General features: G+C 34.7%; 1 protein-coding gene and 1 non-coding gene across 2 annotated transcripts; both read right to left on the bottom strand.

Annotated features, from left to right (window-relative positions):
• Nucleotides 1-13,340: 13,340 nt before the first annotated feature.
• Nucleotides 13,341-13,441, bottom strand: LOC113769682. Its single transcript, XR_003468231.1, has one exon. It is a non-coding gene; the product is annotated as a U6 spliceosomal RNA (small nuclear RNA).
• Nucleotides 13,442-13,881: 440 nt separating this feature from the next.
• On the bottom strand, nucleotides 13,882-16,839 carry LOC113767786 (single-stranded DNA-binding protein, mitochondrial-like). Its single transcript, XM_027311979.1, has 4 exons — nucleotides 16,509-16,839; nucleotides 15,725-15,951; nucleotides 14,894-14,994; nucleotides 13,882-14,365 (listed from the first exon to the last, which is right to left on the bottom strand). The coding sequence occupies exons 1-4, from the start codon at nucleotides 16,785-16,787 to the stop codon at nucleotides 14,286-14,288; spliced, it is 687 nt and encodes a 228-aa protein (XP_027167780.1). The 5' UTR covers nucleotides 16,788-16,839; the 3' UTR covers nucleotides 13,882-14,285.
• Nucleotides 16,840-18,732: the final 1,893 nt, after the last annotated feature.

Raw genomic sequence — 18,732 nt, 5'->3', positions numbered from 1 at the left:
ACCAAATTTATTTTCACAAAGAATAAGGGATAATTTACAAAAAGAAATGGGAACAGATGTTATTTCATTCGAAAATATTACTTTTGGACAAGACCAATATTATTCCATATGGAATTCAAAGTACCATGAATTTTTTGCTAGAGTTTCAAAATTCATCAAGAACTTGAAAAATCACTTCCAATGTCACTAGTTCGAGAATTCAAGATCAAATGGTGGATAGGATTCAATCAAGAATTCTGTGACCAGAGAAATGTTTTAAGATTCTTGGAAACAGGAGAGAAGCTCAAATGGATAAATCCAAATCAGCAAAATACCAAAGGAGTTAACATTCCAACAACCCCACAAAAGAAAGAAAAAGAAAACTGCTCAACAACGAAAACAGTTGCAAATGATTTCCTGATGAAAAAGATGATGCAAAATCCAGAAATGCTCAAGGAATATCTGAATTATTTGCAAAATCAAGACAAAAAGGAAGAAGAAAAAAAAGATGAGTCAGCCGGATCATCATCAGAATCCACTTTTGATCCTTTTGGTGGCCCATGCGCTCAAGACCCGACAGACTTTTAATAAAGTTGTCGGCCAATCTCAAAGATATCGATTTCAAGATAGGATAAGAATCTCAAAAGGACCAATTACAAGAAGATAAGGTGTCGGCAAGAAAAGTAAATAACATTCAAATGAAAGTGTCGGCATGAAAATGCAAATGAAATTCACAGAAAGATGTCTCTATAAATAGGATTCAATATCAAAGGAAAGGGCATCGAGTCTTTTAGCCAATTTAAGAATTTCTCTCTGTAAACCTTCCTCTTCCAGTTTTTATATTTCTTTGTACGCCCTTTAATTCAAGAAGTTCAATAGAAGTTCGAAGTTTGATCTCATCCAAAAGCCTCTGAAATTTAAAGCTTCCATTGCTAATATCACTCTGATTAATTGTAAGTCTGATTTCTCTAAACTTTATATGCTTTCATATATGCTTTCATATGCCTGGGTAGGTTCTGGTATCAGAGCCAGACCATAGATATTGCTAATTTTGAATTATTTCCTATATTAAATTTCTAATTTATGCTTTTAAGTTATATATTTCATTTACGATTTTATCCTATCATTGGTAAGATTTTGAAGTTTTGTAAGTCGGTTGGTAAGTCCAGGATAGGATGTTCCACGCATAAGCTCGATTGTTCCTGATAAGATAAAAGACTAAATAAAATATTAACCATGGCTGCATTTCGTAGACAATTTAAGATAGGACCTAATTCAAAACAAGTAAATACAGTACAAAGTCATGAATATCATATGCCTGTAAACAATTCAGATTGGACTATTCCAGAAGAAAAAATAGAACATATTTATAGAATAGACCCATTAGATTTCAAAACAGCATTATCAGTTAAAACTCATGAGGAAACGATTTCTATTCAAGAAGAATATCAAACAATTCCGTTATTAAATCATAATACAATTCAGAAATATCTTAGTAAAGGATATAGATATATTCATATAGGTTTAATTCAAGTTGCAGTAAAACCTTTATTCCATCTAGGAGTAGATGCTCCTATATATCTAGCTTTAAGAGATACAATCATTACTGGATAAAGGATTAATAACACCTTCAAAATCACCTTGGAGTTGTGCAGCGTTTTATGTCATGAATCAAGCGGAGAAAGAAAGAGGAGTTCCAAGATTAGTTATTAATTATAAACCATTAAATAAAGTTTTGCAATGGATTAGGTATCCAATTCCAAATAAAAAGGATTTATTAAATAGATTATATAATGCAAAAATATTTTCAAAATTTGATATGAAGTCAGGATATTGGCAGATATTAATAGCCTATGAAGACAGATATAAAACAGCATTTACAACACCCTTTGGACACTATGAATCGAAGGTAATGCCATTTGGATTAAAAAATGCACCTTCAGAATTTCAAAATATAATGAATGATATATTTAATCCTTATAGTTCATTTAGCATAGTTTATATAGATGATGTATTAATCTTTTCAGAATCATTAGAACAACATTTTAAACATTTAAATATATTTCTAAAGGTAGTTAAGAAAAATGGGTTAGTTGTTTCAGCATAAAAAATGAAACTATTCCAAACTAAAGTAAGATTTTTAGGACATGATATAAATGAAGGAACAATAAAACCAATAAATAGAGATTTAGAATTTGCAAGCAAATTTCCAGATGAAATAAAAGAGAAAAATCAATTACAAAGATTTTTAGGATGTTTAAATTACATTGCAGATTTCTTTCCTAAATTAAGACAAGAATGTGCTATATTGTTTGATAGATTAAAGAAAAACCCTAAACCATGGACTGAAGAACATACTCAAAAAATTAAATATCTTAAAGAGAAAATTGAATCATTACCATGTTTATGTCTTCCTCATCCTAAAGCCTTTATGATAGTCGAAACAGATGCATCAGAATTAGGATATGGAGGAATTCTAAAACAAAAAATAGATGATCTAAAAGAAGAATTAGTTAGATTCCATTCAGAAACTTGGTCCGGTCCACAAAAGAATTATTTCACTATCAAAAAGGAAATTTTATCTATAGTACTATGTATATCAAAATTTCAAGATGATTTATATAATAAAAATTTTTTATTTAGAATAGATTGTAAATCAGCAAAAGAAGTTTTACAAAAAGATGTTCAAAATATTGTTTCAAAACAAATATTTGCTAGATGGCAAGCAATTCTATCTGTATTTGATTTCGAAATAGAATTTATTAAAGGAGAAAATAATTCTCTCCCTGACTTCTTGACTAGAGAATTTTTACAGGGAAATGGAACGTGAAACCCACAAAGAATATATTCGCAGGCGGAGAAAAGAAAGGGACGATCCTATTCTTCAAAGAAAAGATAAAAACATTTCCCATAGATATCATACTTACTATATTAAAAATTCACAAGGACAAATTCAGCCTATTCCTCATCATCAGATTCAAAATCATTCCCCAGTTTATATTCGACCAAGTTTTTGGTCTGTTCAGACTCCAAAAGAAAAAGCCTTTCTTCTCACAAGACAAATTAATTCCAATATTATCTTTAAAGATGTCCTCAAAAAAGCCGGTCATCCTCAAGAAGAGATTCAATATTATGACCAACAAATTAAACAGCTTCGAGAGAAACTCAACAACTTTATTTTTTGACTTTGAATTTTGCAGGATCATGGATTCAAAAGCAGGAAGACCTAAGACTCCTCAAGACTATGAGATGAGTCTTATTCCTGTAACTCAAAATCGATTCCAATTATTGCAAGATTTTCCAGCATTGACTTATAGTCAAGCTGCTCGTACCCCAATTTCTTCTCAAATAAGACCCATTCAACAGATTCCAAGAACCTCAGAAAAAGTCAAAGAAAATTCATATTTTACTAAACCATTCACTCAACATATTACTTTGACTAGATTCCAAGAAGTTCCTCTTTATAACACTCTTAATTCCTTTACTCAAAGAATCTTTCCTTCAAAATGTTTTTGGCAACCAGACGATCCGTCTAAAAATCTGGATTATTATGAATTGATCTTTCCAGATACTCAATCTGTGGAAATTTTTCCTATTCCTGATCAAAAGAACCCTGAAATTGTTAGTCATTCAAAATGCATTATAAAGAAAGTTTGTTCTCCCAATGAATGGACTTCTCTTTATTCAAAGAAATCTTTCTCAGTCAGATTCATTCCAGATGGATTTACTTATCAAGATTATAAAATGGCATGGTATCGTGCTTTTTTGTATAGACCATTCAATCATTCATGGTTTTTTACATTCAAAGAAAGTTGTTTCAAAGTTTTTACATTCATGGCTTCATGTCGGTACTCAAAGGAACAACACTTGTTATTTTGGCTTTATGCTTGCTTTTAGGGACAAATTTGAGTATCTCTTGGGAGATACCATCTTCGAAGAACATATTTTTAGCATATTTTACACCGGAATAAATGAATTAGGAGTATAATCTCTGAATGAGTTATAATTTAATCTTGTACCATGTCATGATATCAAAAAATACTAGTTGGACTTGCTTCTCTTAGTGAGCTTTGCTATCCTTCTTATCTTGAGAAAGATAGAATGTGCAAGCTTCCTAAGGTTGGAGCTCTTCAGTAATATGACAATGTAATTTTGCTTTTGGTTATGATTGTAGTTTTTACATGAAGTTTGTGCATCTCTTGCAATACATGTTGAATAGCTTTAAAGCTGCAGTTAAAGCAGATTAGCAAGCCAGAATGGAGAAGCTGTGGCTTTGCACAGTAATTTTTTAGTTGTATGTTTCTGCAGTTTGCGGTTATAAATCTATATGCCATTCCACACTGTCTGGGCATGTTGCTCAATAACTAGTATATACATCCTTAATATTGTAAAGATGAGAATGAGTGGAATTGGATTGTCAATTGAATTCCAATTTAGATGCTCAATTATTTTGACTGGGCCACTTATTTTGACCGGATTTGGTTATTTGGTAATTTAAAGCAGTTGCTGTGGTTATTTGGTTATCAATTGATTTCATCATCTAATTTGATCTCTGGTTGGCTGCTGAGACTGTTGCGGTATTATTGTGGATTTGTTGAATTTTTTGGGGCATCTTCATCTTTTGGTTAGATAATGGACTGGTTATCTTGTAAGTTTTAACAATTCCAGTGGCTTTTGCCGTGAACTTGACAAACATCCTAGCAATTCCACTCTCTCCTCTAACCTTCCATTGTTGTCACTCTGTCTCCCCACTCCGATCTCCCAATTGTCCACAAATTGCTTCTCTTCCATTGTATACTCCTTTTCTACACAGACCAAGCATGGAGGTAAATTTACCTGTGGTGTCATCATCTTCATCTTTCACAGCTCTAGTGTTAATCTGGGACAACAATAGAGCGTAGAGAGCCGATGGTTAAAAGACAAAAAATTCCCTCAGCTCATCAACAATTATCTAGCAATTCCTGCCTCTTCTATTCAATCGCACCACCCTTCGTTCACTTTCACAGACACATGGGCATGCATCTTGGCGAGACTACCCAGATTCATTACTTCCTCTCCGGTATTTTACAAAATTTTGTTCTTACCCTAAGTTTTGTCATATTTGTTTCTTTCAAATTTTCGTTTCTTTGTTTTCTAGATTGTGAGCACTTTGTAGCTGGTGTTTGTGCTCAAAGATTCTCTTTTTTTTCATTGAATTTTTAAAATTTGAGTTTAATCTTTGATTGATTTCTATTTGGGGAATTGATTTTATATGGCTTTTTAAGTGGTACGTATCACTTTTTTTTTTAATTAATTTTGTATTTGAATTCAGTTTTTCTATTTATCTATAGCAATTCTGTTTTTGTGTGGTTGATAGAGGATATAGGTGGTATATTAGTTTCTACCTTTGAGAGCAATTATTTGAATGTTAGGCAAATGAAGTATGTTCATGGGAAGGAAAATAAAACCTCTTGACTTATTTTGCTGAAGAAAACTTTTTGTCCTCAAATGAGCAATTATTGTTCCTGCTCCATTCTTTGTCTCCAGCAGTTGTTAAGTATGAAGATATCAAGTGTATTAAAGTGTTCCTTTGTCCCAGAAGACTCTGAGAGTAGTGGCAGTGGTGAATAAATCAGGTTTATATCATTTATTTCTTGATTAATTATTATAATTGTTGTTTTGCTTAATCGACAAATTTCGTCAGTTAAATGATTAAGATAAAATCCGTTTGGGTATTTGGTATCGCAATGATGGGATGAAGGGAAATTTTTTCTGCTCAAGTTTGGTTAGTTCTCTCAATAGTACACAACTTTTCATTGGCTTCAATACAGAACAGGCTATGAGACGTCCCGTAGCTGGGCTATTTTCCCTCTTTTTACAGTTGTTGAGAAAAAGAATTGCTAAACAAGTGAATGATAAATCAGCTTGTTTTCTATGTTTGCTTGATCCTGTGGAAGGTTTTTATTTTTTGAGGGTGAAGCTATATAAGTGCTATAGAATGTTTACTCCACTCCTTGCATGTGAGTACCCATTGTTATGCACCAGAACGAGATTCAAAGGGACTTGATCTAGCTTTTAACTTAACATGATGAGTTATGGCTTTGATAGCCTGATTGTTGCTTCTTTGATATAATGCTTCTGGTTATTAAATGAACTGCAGCTTAAATTCTAGATGAGTAACCATCATCTAAGGAATGCTGCATGTGCATTTTTTTAAGTAGTGGTGCTGAAGATGGGTGTTTTTATCGAGTATATATGACTTACTGTCGACCATTCGGAGTATTTAGCTTTAACCCTGGGAGGTTGAATCTAGAGACATATCAATTATTTGATATTTTTCATATGTGTTTCCCGATGCTGTTGAAGTTCATATATTACGTAGGAGCAGGGAGCTCTTCTCTTTCTATGATGAAGTTTTAAAATGGTGGGATGGTGCTGTTGGCATTTACCTATGGCAAATCTAGATCGGAATGATATTTAGAATTTCCTGTGAGCTATGTATGTGCTGTGAACACGTTGCATTCACAAGATTATGTCTCAATTGAATTGAATGTGAGTTATTCATTGCATTCATAAGGTTATGTATCAGTGAAATATGCATGAAGACAGTCCTGTCTTGGTAACACGAGAGAGAAGGAATGCGGTGGTGGGAAGATGGAAAGGCTAAGGTGTGTAGTCTACATAATGGCAACCTAGAGGAGGATAGTTTAAATGGCAGTCCATACAAATAGAAGTGCAAATGCTGCGGGTATATTTGACACCAAGAATGTTGTGAGCTTGAGAATTTGCTTAAATTGGATGATAAGAGAGTTCCTTGGCTTCTTGTACTTTATGCAAGTATTTTATTTACTTGCATCGACATAATTTTATCATCATTCTGACCATATTTGCTAAATTGTTGGTTAGGAAATGAAAGTCCAAAACCTAAACTGCAATACTGAGATGAACAAATTTGAATACCTGAATGTTAGGCTTTGTAAGTTCAGAGCCAAAGCAGCAATGGTCTATATTTCCCAACTAAATTTCAGCATTTGATTTTCTAATTTTGCTAATTAGTCTTGTATGGATGTGAGTTTTTTGTCCTTATCAAATACTTGTGCTACATTCTCAACGTAGGTCCTATTTACTAGCAAGAGAATAGGTAACAAAAAGCACTAGATGAGCAACTCCTTTTTCCAAATTTTCATAATGTAAATCTCTCTCTTTTTGTGCTTAGCAGTGGCGTGCCTTTTCTAGCAGCAATGACCACCCTGCTTGGCTTCACCTTTTGTGGCATTCATTGAAAATTGCTTGCTTGTTTTTCAGCCCGTGGTATGGTTGACGAAGTATTCACACTGTAATATAATAGACTTTATTGAAACTTTCTTCTCACTTCAGGAATTCATACTGTTTGTTGATTATAATCAATATTTTTACATTCTTCCAATTAGCTCCTAGAACAGTGCGGCAGATAATTAACTTTACAGATATATACATAGGTCTAGATTAACCATTTCCTGCACTCAAATCTGGGAAAAGCCACGCGAATGTGTGGCAACAGATAAACTAGTACATATGTATGTATGGATATTCATGTATATACATATATGCAACTATACATATATGTATATATGGCTATATACACCTCCCTGTATATACGTAAATGCATACATACACATATATACATGTTTGTGTGTGTACACATTTTGGATTGAAAAAAAGTTTGCAACTAATTGTCTTCTCTATTCTTTTGAATACTAGAACACCATATTTGCATCTTGGTATTTCAGTTAGTTTTTTTTGCCACATCACTGAGGAATCTCTATACTGGTTGTGCCTTTGTTCTTCCTCTCAATGGCTGCACCTGTTGCTCCTGCTTCTGGGTTTCTTCTCAATTTTGCCAAGATTCTTGGTCGTCCTTCTCCGCTGCACAGTGTGCACCTGACTTACCTGTCATTACATCCAATTGTTGTTAAGTTTGGGTGGCTATATAACTTTTAGTTACTCTCAATCTTTACCATTTGGAACTAGCTTCTCAAAAAAAATTGTTTTAACCAGAGCTACTGGGTATCACCCTCTCCTTCAATAATAGAGAGAAACTGGACATGTTGTTCAAGGTGAAGTTTTTATTCAATGGTAATTTTGCAGTATTGTAGATTGGATTTCAGTTTTTTTTTTCTTCCTATGCTCAGAAGAAGACAACGATATTTAATCCTCCCTTTTTCATTGGTTACTTTTATAATGTAGAATCCCCCAGGCAAATGTACATTTATACAGTAATTATTAGATGATTTCGCCTTTTCTTTTTAGGAAGAAATAGATACGTCATTTTCCTTCAATTCTTGGACATTGGACCGTTTTGATGAGAATGGGATTAGATGGTTGTTGATTCTAAAAGATTGATGATGGGTGCTTGAAGGTCTTCAAAATCCTAAGGTGAAGTCTTGCATTGAGTATTTTGAGGTTCTAATCGTTGAAGGTTGCACCTTATAGTGATAACAATTTTTTTCTCTTCTTTCAATTTCTTTTTAGAGATTATCATTGTTTTCTTCTTTCAATTTTTTTAGTGGTAATCATGTTTTATTTTCTTCTTTCAATTTTTTTTTTTGGATGGCAAACTCAATTTTCTAGTCATTTAATTTAATTGGAAAAATATGAGCAATGTCTTTGAATTTCTATTTGGATGAGTTCAGTTGTGTGCCTGCATAGGTGTGTGCTTGTGTTTATCCTCCTACTCCACAGGTTCAAAAGATATTGTAGGAATGTTCTGCATTCTGCATAATGTGGTACCAGTCGATAACAATATGGTCCTTGTAATGTTCCATCATGTTTAACTGTGCTTCATGGTATGCATTCAACTTTTACAGTAATATCTTGGTTGTGAATATGAAGGTTAATGTGTCAGCCTTGTATTGGCCGTGACAAATGTGAGGCAACATGACCTCCTTTGGCCTTCTGAGTTTCATAAGAGTACTTGTTTTCTTATTCTACTGCATGAGATTGCACTCCTGATTGAAATTCTGTTTCTTCTTCTGCAGATATGATGAAACCTAAGTAGGGGGAATATGGAAGGCAGACCTGGATATCTGCTGTTGGTGATGTTTTAGAGCCCTCTAAGCTAATATAAACTGAGCTTGTTGTGCAACTTTAGTGATGAAAATTGTTTAAACACGTATGCTATGCATGGGTTACTTTTGTTTGTAGTGTTATGATTGACTGGATACTTATTTTTCTCTTGTAGTGTTACGGTTGGCTGGATACATTTATCTTGATGAATTCATAGTGATGCTAAACGCAGGGTTCCATGCCTATGGTTTAGTGTTTAGAACTAGAATGGCTTTATGCTTTTCTCTTGATAATGAAATTGTTTAATTGCAATATAAGGAAGTATGCCATGTGTGAGAATTAATCTTTAAGATTTGCTGTTATAAGTTGCCTTTGCAATTTCTTGTAATGGGACATTCATAAATTGGTTTGGTAATTTAAACTCTCAATTTAACAAGCAAGCCTCCCTCCTCATTTAAAAGAAAAATAAAAATCGCTGCTACTTATTACTTATTAGGGCAAAAGACACAGGCCTCCATTTAACTTCTAACCGTTCTTGGTGGATTAATATCCGTTTCCGTTTCCGGCCAGAGCTCCCATCCTTACAATCCAAAACATCCCCGAAATCCAAATGTGGATTGGCAAAGCAAAAATCAGGTAAATGTCTGCACAACTTTCTCTAAGCTATTAAATTTCTGCGGAGCGTCAACAAGTAAACTAAACTCAGAACAAGTTTTCATTTGTTTAGTTCAAGTAATCAAGAGTTCAAGATTACACGATCGGTGTACAGAGATGCAAAGTCTCATTCATATTATATTTACAGCAAGCAAATATGTGATGGAAGACATCGGTCACGCTTTAAACCTACTAAAATTAGAGTTCCGGACATCAAATGAAAACTTGTTCTAAGTTTAGTTTACTTGTTAAATCTTGTTTTCACGCCTATTTTTCTCGCTACCAGTATCATTTACTGCCATCCAAATGTTGTTCCCAGATTTACAGAGGTGAGAAGACGGTTTTCAACCGTCGAGTCCCAATCCACCCCCATTTCTGTGGCTGACCCGACCCCAACCGTGACCTCCACACCGATCCCGATCCCTACCCAATTCCCGATCCCGACCCCTACGTCCGGGACCGGGACCCCGACCCCGACCCCTACCCAATCCCGGTCCGGGACCGGGACCGGGACCCCGACCCCTGCAACCCAAACCCCAACCTCAGCCCCAGGCGAGACTGACATTAACCTTGGCGATTTAGCTTTATCATCGGTCGTCACGGGATCAATCGCCACAGGTCTCGTGTTATTGCAAAAGAAATTGGAGCAGATGCTGGATAGGGAGGCCCGTGCCACGGCAGTTAAAGCGTCGGAAGTTGCCAATTTGAGCGCCAAGCAAATGGAAATGCAGCTTGAGGTTACAAAGTTGCAGGAAAAGATCAACAACTGCAACCAAAGATTTAACGATATATGGGGTTTTACTCTTCATAGCCGCTGTATTCGCCGTCGGCGCCTTCGTGAACACCAGACGGGGACCAAATGAGGTACGTTTACAAATTATTGTCTGGCATTTCGTTGTTTAGATTTTCTCCCCCCAAAATGGGTTATAGAGGAGATTTACAAGGATCCTGCTCTTGCTTACATGGATTAATGGATAAGGAGAAATTTTGAATGCATCTGTTGGATGTGGCTTCATATCGGTACTCAAAGGAACAACACTTGTTATTTTGGCTTTATGCTTGCTTTTAGGGACAAATTTGAGTATCTCTTGGGAGATACCATCTTCGAAGAACATATTTTTAGCATATTTTACACCGGAATAAATGAATTAGGAGTATAATCTCTGAATGAGTTATAATTTAATCTTGTACCATGTCATGATATCAAAAAATACTAGTTGGACTTGCTTCTCTTAGTGAGCTTTGCTATCCTTCTTATCTTGAGAAAGATAGAATGTGCAAGCTTCCTAAGGTTGGAGCTCTTCAGTAATATGACAATGTAATTTTGCTTTTGGTTATGATTGTAGTTTTTACATGAAGTTTGTGCATCTCTTGCAATACATGTTGAATAGCTTTAAAGCTGCAGTTAAAGCAGATTAGCAAGCCAGAATGGAGAAGCTGTGGCTTTGCACAGTAATTTTTTAGTTGTATGTTTCTGCAGTTTGCGGTTATAAATCTATATGCCATTCCACACTGTCTAGGCATGATGCTCAATAACTAGTATATATATCCTTAATATTGTAAAGATGAGAATGAGTGGAATTGGATTGTCAATTGAATTCCAATTTAGATGCTCAATTATTTTGACTGGGCCACTTATTTTGACCGGATTTGGTTATTTGGTAATTTAAAGCAGTTGCTGTGGTTATTTGGTTATCAATTGATTTCATCATCTAATTTGATCTCTGGTTGGCTGCTGAGACTGTTGCGGTATTATTGTGGATTTGTTGAATTTTTTGGGGCATCTTCATCTTTTGGTTAGATAATGGACTGGTTATCTTGTAAGTTTTAACAATTCCAGTGGCTTTTGCCGTGAACTTGACAAACATCCTAGCAATTCCATTCTCTCCTCTAACCTTCCATTGTTGTCACTCTGTCTCCCCACTCCGATCTCCCAATTGTCCACAAATTGCTTCTCTTCCATTGTATACTCCTTTTCTGCACAGACCAAGCATGGAGGTAAATTTACCTGTTGTGTCATCATCTTCATCTTTCACAGCTCTAGTGTTAATCTGGGACAACAATAGAGCGTAGAGAGCCGATGGTTAAAAGACAAAAAATTCCCTCAGCTCATCAACAATTATCTAGCAATTCCTGCCTCTTCTATTCAATCGCACCACCCTTCGTTCACTTTCACAGACACATGGGCATGCATCTTGGCGAGACTACCCAGATTCATTACTTCCTCTCTTGTATTTTACAAAATTTTGTTCTTACCCTAAGTTTTGTCTTATTTGTTTCTTTCAAATTTTCATTTCTTTGTTTTCTAGATTGTGAGCACTTTTGTAGCTGGTGTTTGTGCTCAAAGATTCTCTTTTTTTTCATTGAATTTTTAAAATTTGAGTTTAATCTTTGATTGATTTCTATTTGGGGAATTGATTTTATATGGCTTTTTAAGTGGTACGTATCACTTTTTTTTTAATAAATTTTGTATTTGAATTCAGTTTTTCTATTTATCTATAGCAATTCTGTTTTTGTGTGGTTGATAGAGGATATAGGTGGTATATTAGTTTCTACCTTTGAGAGCAATTATTTGAATGTTAGGCAAATGAGGTATGTTCATGGGAAGGAAAATAAAACCCCTTGACTTATTTTGCTGAAGAAAACTTTTTGTCCTCAAATGAGCAATTATTGTTCCTGCTCCATTCTTTGTCTCCAGCAGTTGTTAAGTATGAAGATATCAAGTGTATTAAAGTGTTCCTTTGTCCCAGAAGACTCTGAGAGTAGTGGCAGTGGTGAATAAATCAGGTTTATATCATTTATTTCTTGATTAATTATTATAATTGTTGTTTTGCTTAATCGACAAATTTCGTCAGTTAAATGATTAAGATAAAATCCGTTTGGGTATTTGGTATCGCAATGATGGGATGAAGGGAAATTTTTTCTGCTCAAGTTTGGTTAGTTCTCTCAATAGTACATAACTTTTCATTGGCTTCAATACAGAACAGGCTATGAGACGTCCCGTAGCTGGGCTATTTTCCCTCTTTTTACAGTTGTTGAGAAAAAGAATTGCTAAACAAGTGAATGATAAATCAGCTTGTTTTCTATGTTTGCTTGATCCTGTGGAAGGTTTTTATTTTTTGAGGGTGAAGCTATATAAGTGCTATAGAATGTTTACTCCACTCCTTGCATGTGAGTACCCATTGTTATGCACCAGAACGAGATTCAAAGGGACTTGATCTAGCTTTTAACTTAACATGATGACAGTTTTTGCACATTGAAAACTACATGAGGACTTTCAAATTTGCAGTGGGATAATTCCTGCTATTGCCACTTCAGCTATTGCTAATGATAGTCCATTTTGTCAATTCTAACTGGCTCATGCTTTTTAGTCCAAACTTGAAGTCGCCATAAAACATGCTTTTGATATTACAAATCGCTTACAAGAGTTCTTACGACTAGCTCACTGATATAATTCTCACATCGACAGTGAAATTCAATAACTCTTTCTGTTGATTAAGGCAAAACTTGGTTTTTCTACAAAAAAAAGAAAAAAAAAAAAAAGCTGAATTTGGCGCATGCAAAGAGTGTTGATGAACAGAGCGGTCCAAAGTGGCAGAACATATGACACAATGCATCATGGCCCACGATCATCACAGACGAGCCGGGTAATTGAATTCGACACTGACTGCAAAATAGCCCAAAAGAATTTGGACCATTTCTCGATTTGTGCGTGTCATCCTTGCCCAGGCCATGCTAATCTTCTCTGTATCGTTCCAATTTTATCGGATGTCTCCGAAGGGACGTCCAATGCTGTATGAAGAGCAAATACAACCTGCTTGGCTTTTCTGATCGCAGGCGATGTGGGAACTGAGTGCAATTATATGCATTAAAAGAGTGCGACTGCCATCAAAGCTGGCTCGAAAAACTGAACACCTGAATTCCAAATACTTGTGCGCTTGCCTATTGTCCATTCTTGAAACTAGAACTCAACTTCATTTGGATCTGATTATTAGAATCCAGTCTACTATCGAGCTAAAATATGACAATGAATTGATATCACAATAAGATTACTCCATTGCCAGGTATACTGCTAAATAAGTCTCTCCATCTCCCCAACAATGTATAACACACAACACACAAGGAACAAGAAGTACAGCAGAAAGAATGGCTGCCCCTTCGTAAATTAGTTCCAGACATCATTGCTTTCTTCTACCATTCTAATGTCTCTACCACATTCACCACTTCTCTCCCTCTTGGGAGTAACACCAACAGATTATTGCAAGAATATCCCTATTGATTTGCGGAATAACACAGTTAAACGATCTATGAGCATAAGAAATACCAGCATCAATAAACGAGAGACAGAGAGAGCTACTTCAATATTCCAAGGCAAGTACTTTTCCAACTAACAAGTAAACTGGCTATCAAACGCGACCATAAGCAATGCTCGGAAATTCTCCCACTAACAACCACGGACTACTTCAGCAAGGGACATCAAGATTAGCAAGACAAATAGTACAATTTCTTAATCAGACTTGATCTGGCCATCCCAAATCTCCTCCCTAAGCAATGCTCAAACATAATTACAAGAGTGTTTTAAAATACTCTCTCAAAGAGCCTCCCATTGCTTTCACACTTGATTCGCTTTAATAATAGCCAACACTTCTCAGATCTCCTTGTGATGGTTTCTGGTTATCACTTCCTTGTCCCAAAAACACCAGCCGACCTACAAGACCCACATAACCAGAGTTCACCATATTATCAGTGTTTCACCATTTTTTTTTTGGGTACTAAATGAAACTTCCAAAAATTCATTGACAGAACAAGCTTTATACATGTAACTTTATAGGAATAGATCAATTGAAAAGCAAAATTGGAGTGCTCCATTTGTATCTGTTAACAGATACTGTATATCCTATTCATTAAGCAGTCATGCAAACAGTCTAGTCAGGTTTTCAAGTGACCAAATGCTTTCATATTTTGGCATCAGAAGAGATGAGACACCATAGTCTAACATACATAAAATTTCTTTCAAACATCGTTAAAAAAAAAATCACCAAGCGGCAAATAGCTGAAAAAACAGCATCAATATAAGTACAGAAATATGTAGTTTACCAACATGAAATCAGAAAATAAAACAGATTGAATTGATACTGTACCTTCAATAAACATAGTTTCTTGTTTCTGGAGACAAGCACTATAACTAACAACAGTGCAATTATGATAGTATGTGGGAACACGGTGATAAACTTACCATTTCGGCGTATTGCAATCTCTCGTATACGTCGAACTAGACCAGTTATCGGATCATTAAATATCTTAGTCTCCAGATTTCCTTCCACGTACAAGACTGATCTGTGAGGTGATGCAAACATCAATAACATTAAGGATATAACCATAACTCAAAAGAAAGTGAGCAATTGATTGATGCACTAACACGTGGGAGCAAGGGATGCTCATGGTTGTTAAGTGAAGAACAGTGCATGCTGATGAGTATAAGTGCAGGGCGAATCGTGCTCAAAGCTAACTCAGTAGAAAGAAACAGAGAGAGAGAGAGAGAGAACAGAGAAAAACAGCCAATGTATATCTCCATAGGCTACAATCTTTAATAAATCAACTATGATAAGAAAGTAGACTGATTAAACATAGTAACAATGCCCAAGGACCACCAGTTTGTATCAATACAAATAGTACAACTAAAGGGGTAAGACTTACGGAGCAGGATTTGGTGTACAAACACCAACAAATTGAAAAAAAAAAAAGTGAAATTCTTGAACCGCAACATAAACCATCTAATTTGGTGGTCTGCCAAGTAATCTACAGAACTGACTCACTTTAGTATTAAATTCCCAATTATGAGATTGTCATTTCTCAGAAACCAGCAGAACGCAGGACATAATCCAAGGTTCATTAATTTGGATTCTAAGTCTCTTTTCACCTCTTTCAATTGAATTAAAAGTTCATGTTAGTATACACAAGAGTTTGACATGTTATATGCAATAACTTTTAGAATTTCAACACTTAAGAGCCATAACCTTTGCAAAATGTCAATCACAGAAGCCTAAATAAATCCAAACAGGCTCACCCTGGTACAGCATGCTTCACAGTTAGCGCTCCTAACCTCTCAGGGTAAACTGCAACCCTGTGCCATTGAACTGCACACCTATCTGCAAATTCTCTAGGCTCCTCATTATCAAATGGCCTCCTATTGTTCCGAATCCCACCTGTCCCAAGTGACAGCATAGTGACTGCCTTCCCATTCCTTAACTTCTTCTGAAGAGGAGCCTGCCCCACCAGACCAATCAATACAGCCTGTTCCACATACATCATAGAGTTACGGATGCAAATCAGCTTCGTTTTGTACATGCAAAATTCCTCTTAATCCGAAGAATTCAAAAGAACATTTTATAAGCTTTTTTCAAAAAAAATTCCCTTACAAACTAAACTCCTGATCAATCTGGGGGGGGGGGGGGGGGGAAACACACGCCAAATTTGAAAAGAAACAAAAAAAAATTTCAAAATTTCCCCGTATAAACAAACAAAAAATATCAGTTAGAACATAATAAAAGTTCAATCTTGCCCTGACACAAACTTTCAGTCAGATCCTAATAAAATTCTAATCTTTGACCTGCTAGTAATTTTCATTATAAACTAATAAGAATTTCATCCTGTCTAACAAAATTTTGTGCAAAGTAACCCCACCAAAAACGCACAACAATTTTTATACATTACAGAAAAAACAAGAAGACAAGATTACTGTCGACATGTAAAAACAAATTAAACTTTGAAACTCTATTCTAACAGTTATTACCATGACAATAAATTCCAAAAAAAAAAACAAATTCAGAAATGTTCAGCAAAAATTGGACCTTGTAAATGCCAACATCCAACCCATTTTCGAGGGGACGACTCCGAATGACGCGCTGCTGCTTAGTTGAGTCTGAGGAAGAAACAGAAAATGAAGAGGGGGCCGCTGACTCAGCATCGGAATGGGCCGAATTGACAGTGGAGGGTTCGTCCGACTCTGAGGAGGCGTCCACAAAAGAAAAGCTTTTTGAGCAGAAGGAATAAGAGAAAGTCGAGGGCTTTGATCTGGGGTTTGAGAGAAGAAGTCTACGGCAAAGTGTCCTTGAGAGTGAAGACGCCATTGATGAAGAGAAAAGAAATGATCTGCTAAAATTTGGGGGAAATTGAAATGAAATCCTTATCCCTTTAACCCTTCTATTCTTAAACCCTTTTATTTTTTATCTTAATAATTCTTTTTTTTTTACCTTACCAAAAAAAAAAAACCGGACAGAGAGAGAGAGAGAATACGAATTTGGTCCTTCTTGAGTTATGATTTTGCCAAAACATATTTGTCTCTCATCTAAGTTATCTTTAACAATTTTTGCAAATGCATAAAGGATATTTAATTGAAAAAGCTGTTAATTAACATTTTAAGTGAATTAAAAATAGCAATTTAATTCCATTTTGATTGGAGAAAGGGCCAATTTTAGTCACATAAAATTTCCATTAAAATAAATTGAAGACTATATTGATAGGGGGAGGGTTGAGTGAGGTAATAAAATGACAGGAATTATAAGTAGGGATGTCTATCGGCCAGTAATCCTGAATTTGATTAAAAAAAAATTCCAGTTTTTAAGGACTTGATTGTTTAAGACCAATATTTGATTATCTTTCAAACTTTAGTTTGGTAAATTAGATCGAAAAATCAGTAATTCGTTAATATCTAAAATAAAAAATGTCAATAGTGAATTAAAATATTTTAATTTTTTTTCTAAAAAATTGTTGTAACAAAATAATATCCCATGAATTTTTTAATAAAATTCAATCAACTTAATTCAAACAAACATGATATGCCAAAAAAAAAGGGGTTTATAATCCTAAACCCTAGCTCATAATCTCAATTCTTAAACAACATTGAAATGAACAAGAATTCTAGATTTAATTGTCAAACTAAGGTCCAGCATGCCAACTTCCATCAAAATTTGTATTCCAAATATAATTATAATTAAGTTAGCTAATTAGTAATTACAAATTAGTATTTAGTAATAGGATTAAGATTTAATCTTATATTTAGTAATAAATAAATATATAATATAATATTATAAATAATTTAATAATTTGGTTGGTAATCGGTAATTCTGTAATATATTTTTAATATCTGTTCCCAAACCATTTTACCGAATATTATATTTCAATTTTTTTGAATTCCGTTGTTCGAAAATTCTATTTAAATTAGATCGGCTGATTTTTAGATTTTTTTCTGAAATATGAACACCCGTAATTGTAAGTAGGAGGTCTGAATTCAAGACCTCCCACTTATCCAAAAAAAATCACTATATCGACACTCCTATTATTACTTAACTTTTAAGTTAAAAATTCAAGTAAATTACTTCAAATTTATAATTCACATGTCAAAGCAAAATACGAGTATAGTATTCGAAGTAAGTTCAAAAAATTTCTTGGTGTTATACAACATTGGGAAAGGCGGTATATGTCCTCATGATGTGAAGATTCAAAACAAATGAATTGAAGTTTAAATGGATTGAAGGGATGTCAAAGCAAAATATGAGTATAGTATTCCAAGTAAATTAAAAAAAATTTCTTCATGCTACACAACATCGGGAAAGACGGGCATATGCCGTCATGATGTAAATACTCAAATCAAATGGGTTGAAGATTAAATTGATTGAAGGGATATATGTTGAATTGATAGAGTCGTTATAGAGCTAGCAACACCTTAAACTTTGTTTCTTGCTTAATCTTTCTAGCTTGTTAAACTTCAATTATTTGCTAAAGAGTTCTTTTTCTTCTCTTATTTCCTTATGCTCAAGATCGTCTTTTATTGCCATTGTCTACTTACTCTTAAAGTTATGTTATTAGCTGGAAAAACTCATAAAGAAGGTACCGGAAAGTCCATTCATATTGAGTTATATCTACCTCTCTCTTTTTTTTCTTTTTTGAGAGCAAAACTGTTCAATTTCTATTCATAGAAAGAATCAAGGCCATCTTTGCATTAGCTATGTACTCTTACTGATCCTGTCTTGTCCATACATACTTCACTATCTATCAAAACATGCTACCGGGATT

The sequence above is a fragment of the Coffea eugenioides genome, chromosome 4 (genome assembly GCF_003713205.1).
Source record: "Coffea eugenioides isolate CCC68of chromosome 4, Ceug_1.0, whole genome shotgun sequence".
NCBI lineage: Eukaryota > Viridiplantae > Streptophyta > Magnoliopsida > Gentianales > Rubiaceae > Coffea > Coffea eugenioides.
Note: the sequence above shows the minus strand (reverse complement) of the source record. Positions and strands in the feature narration are given on the sequence as shown.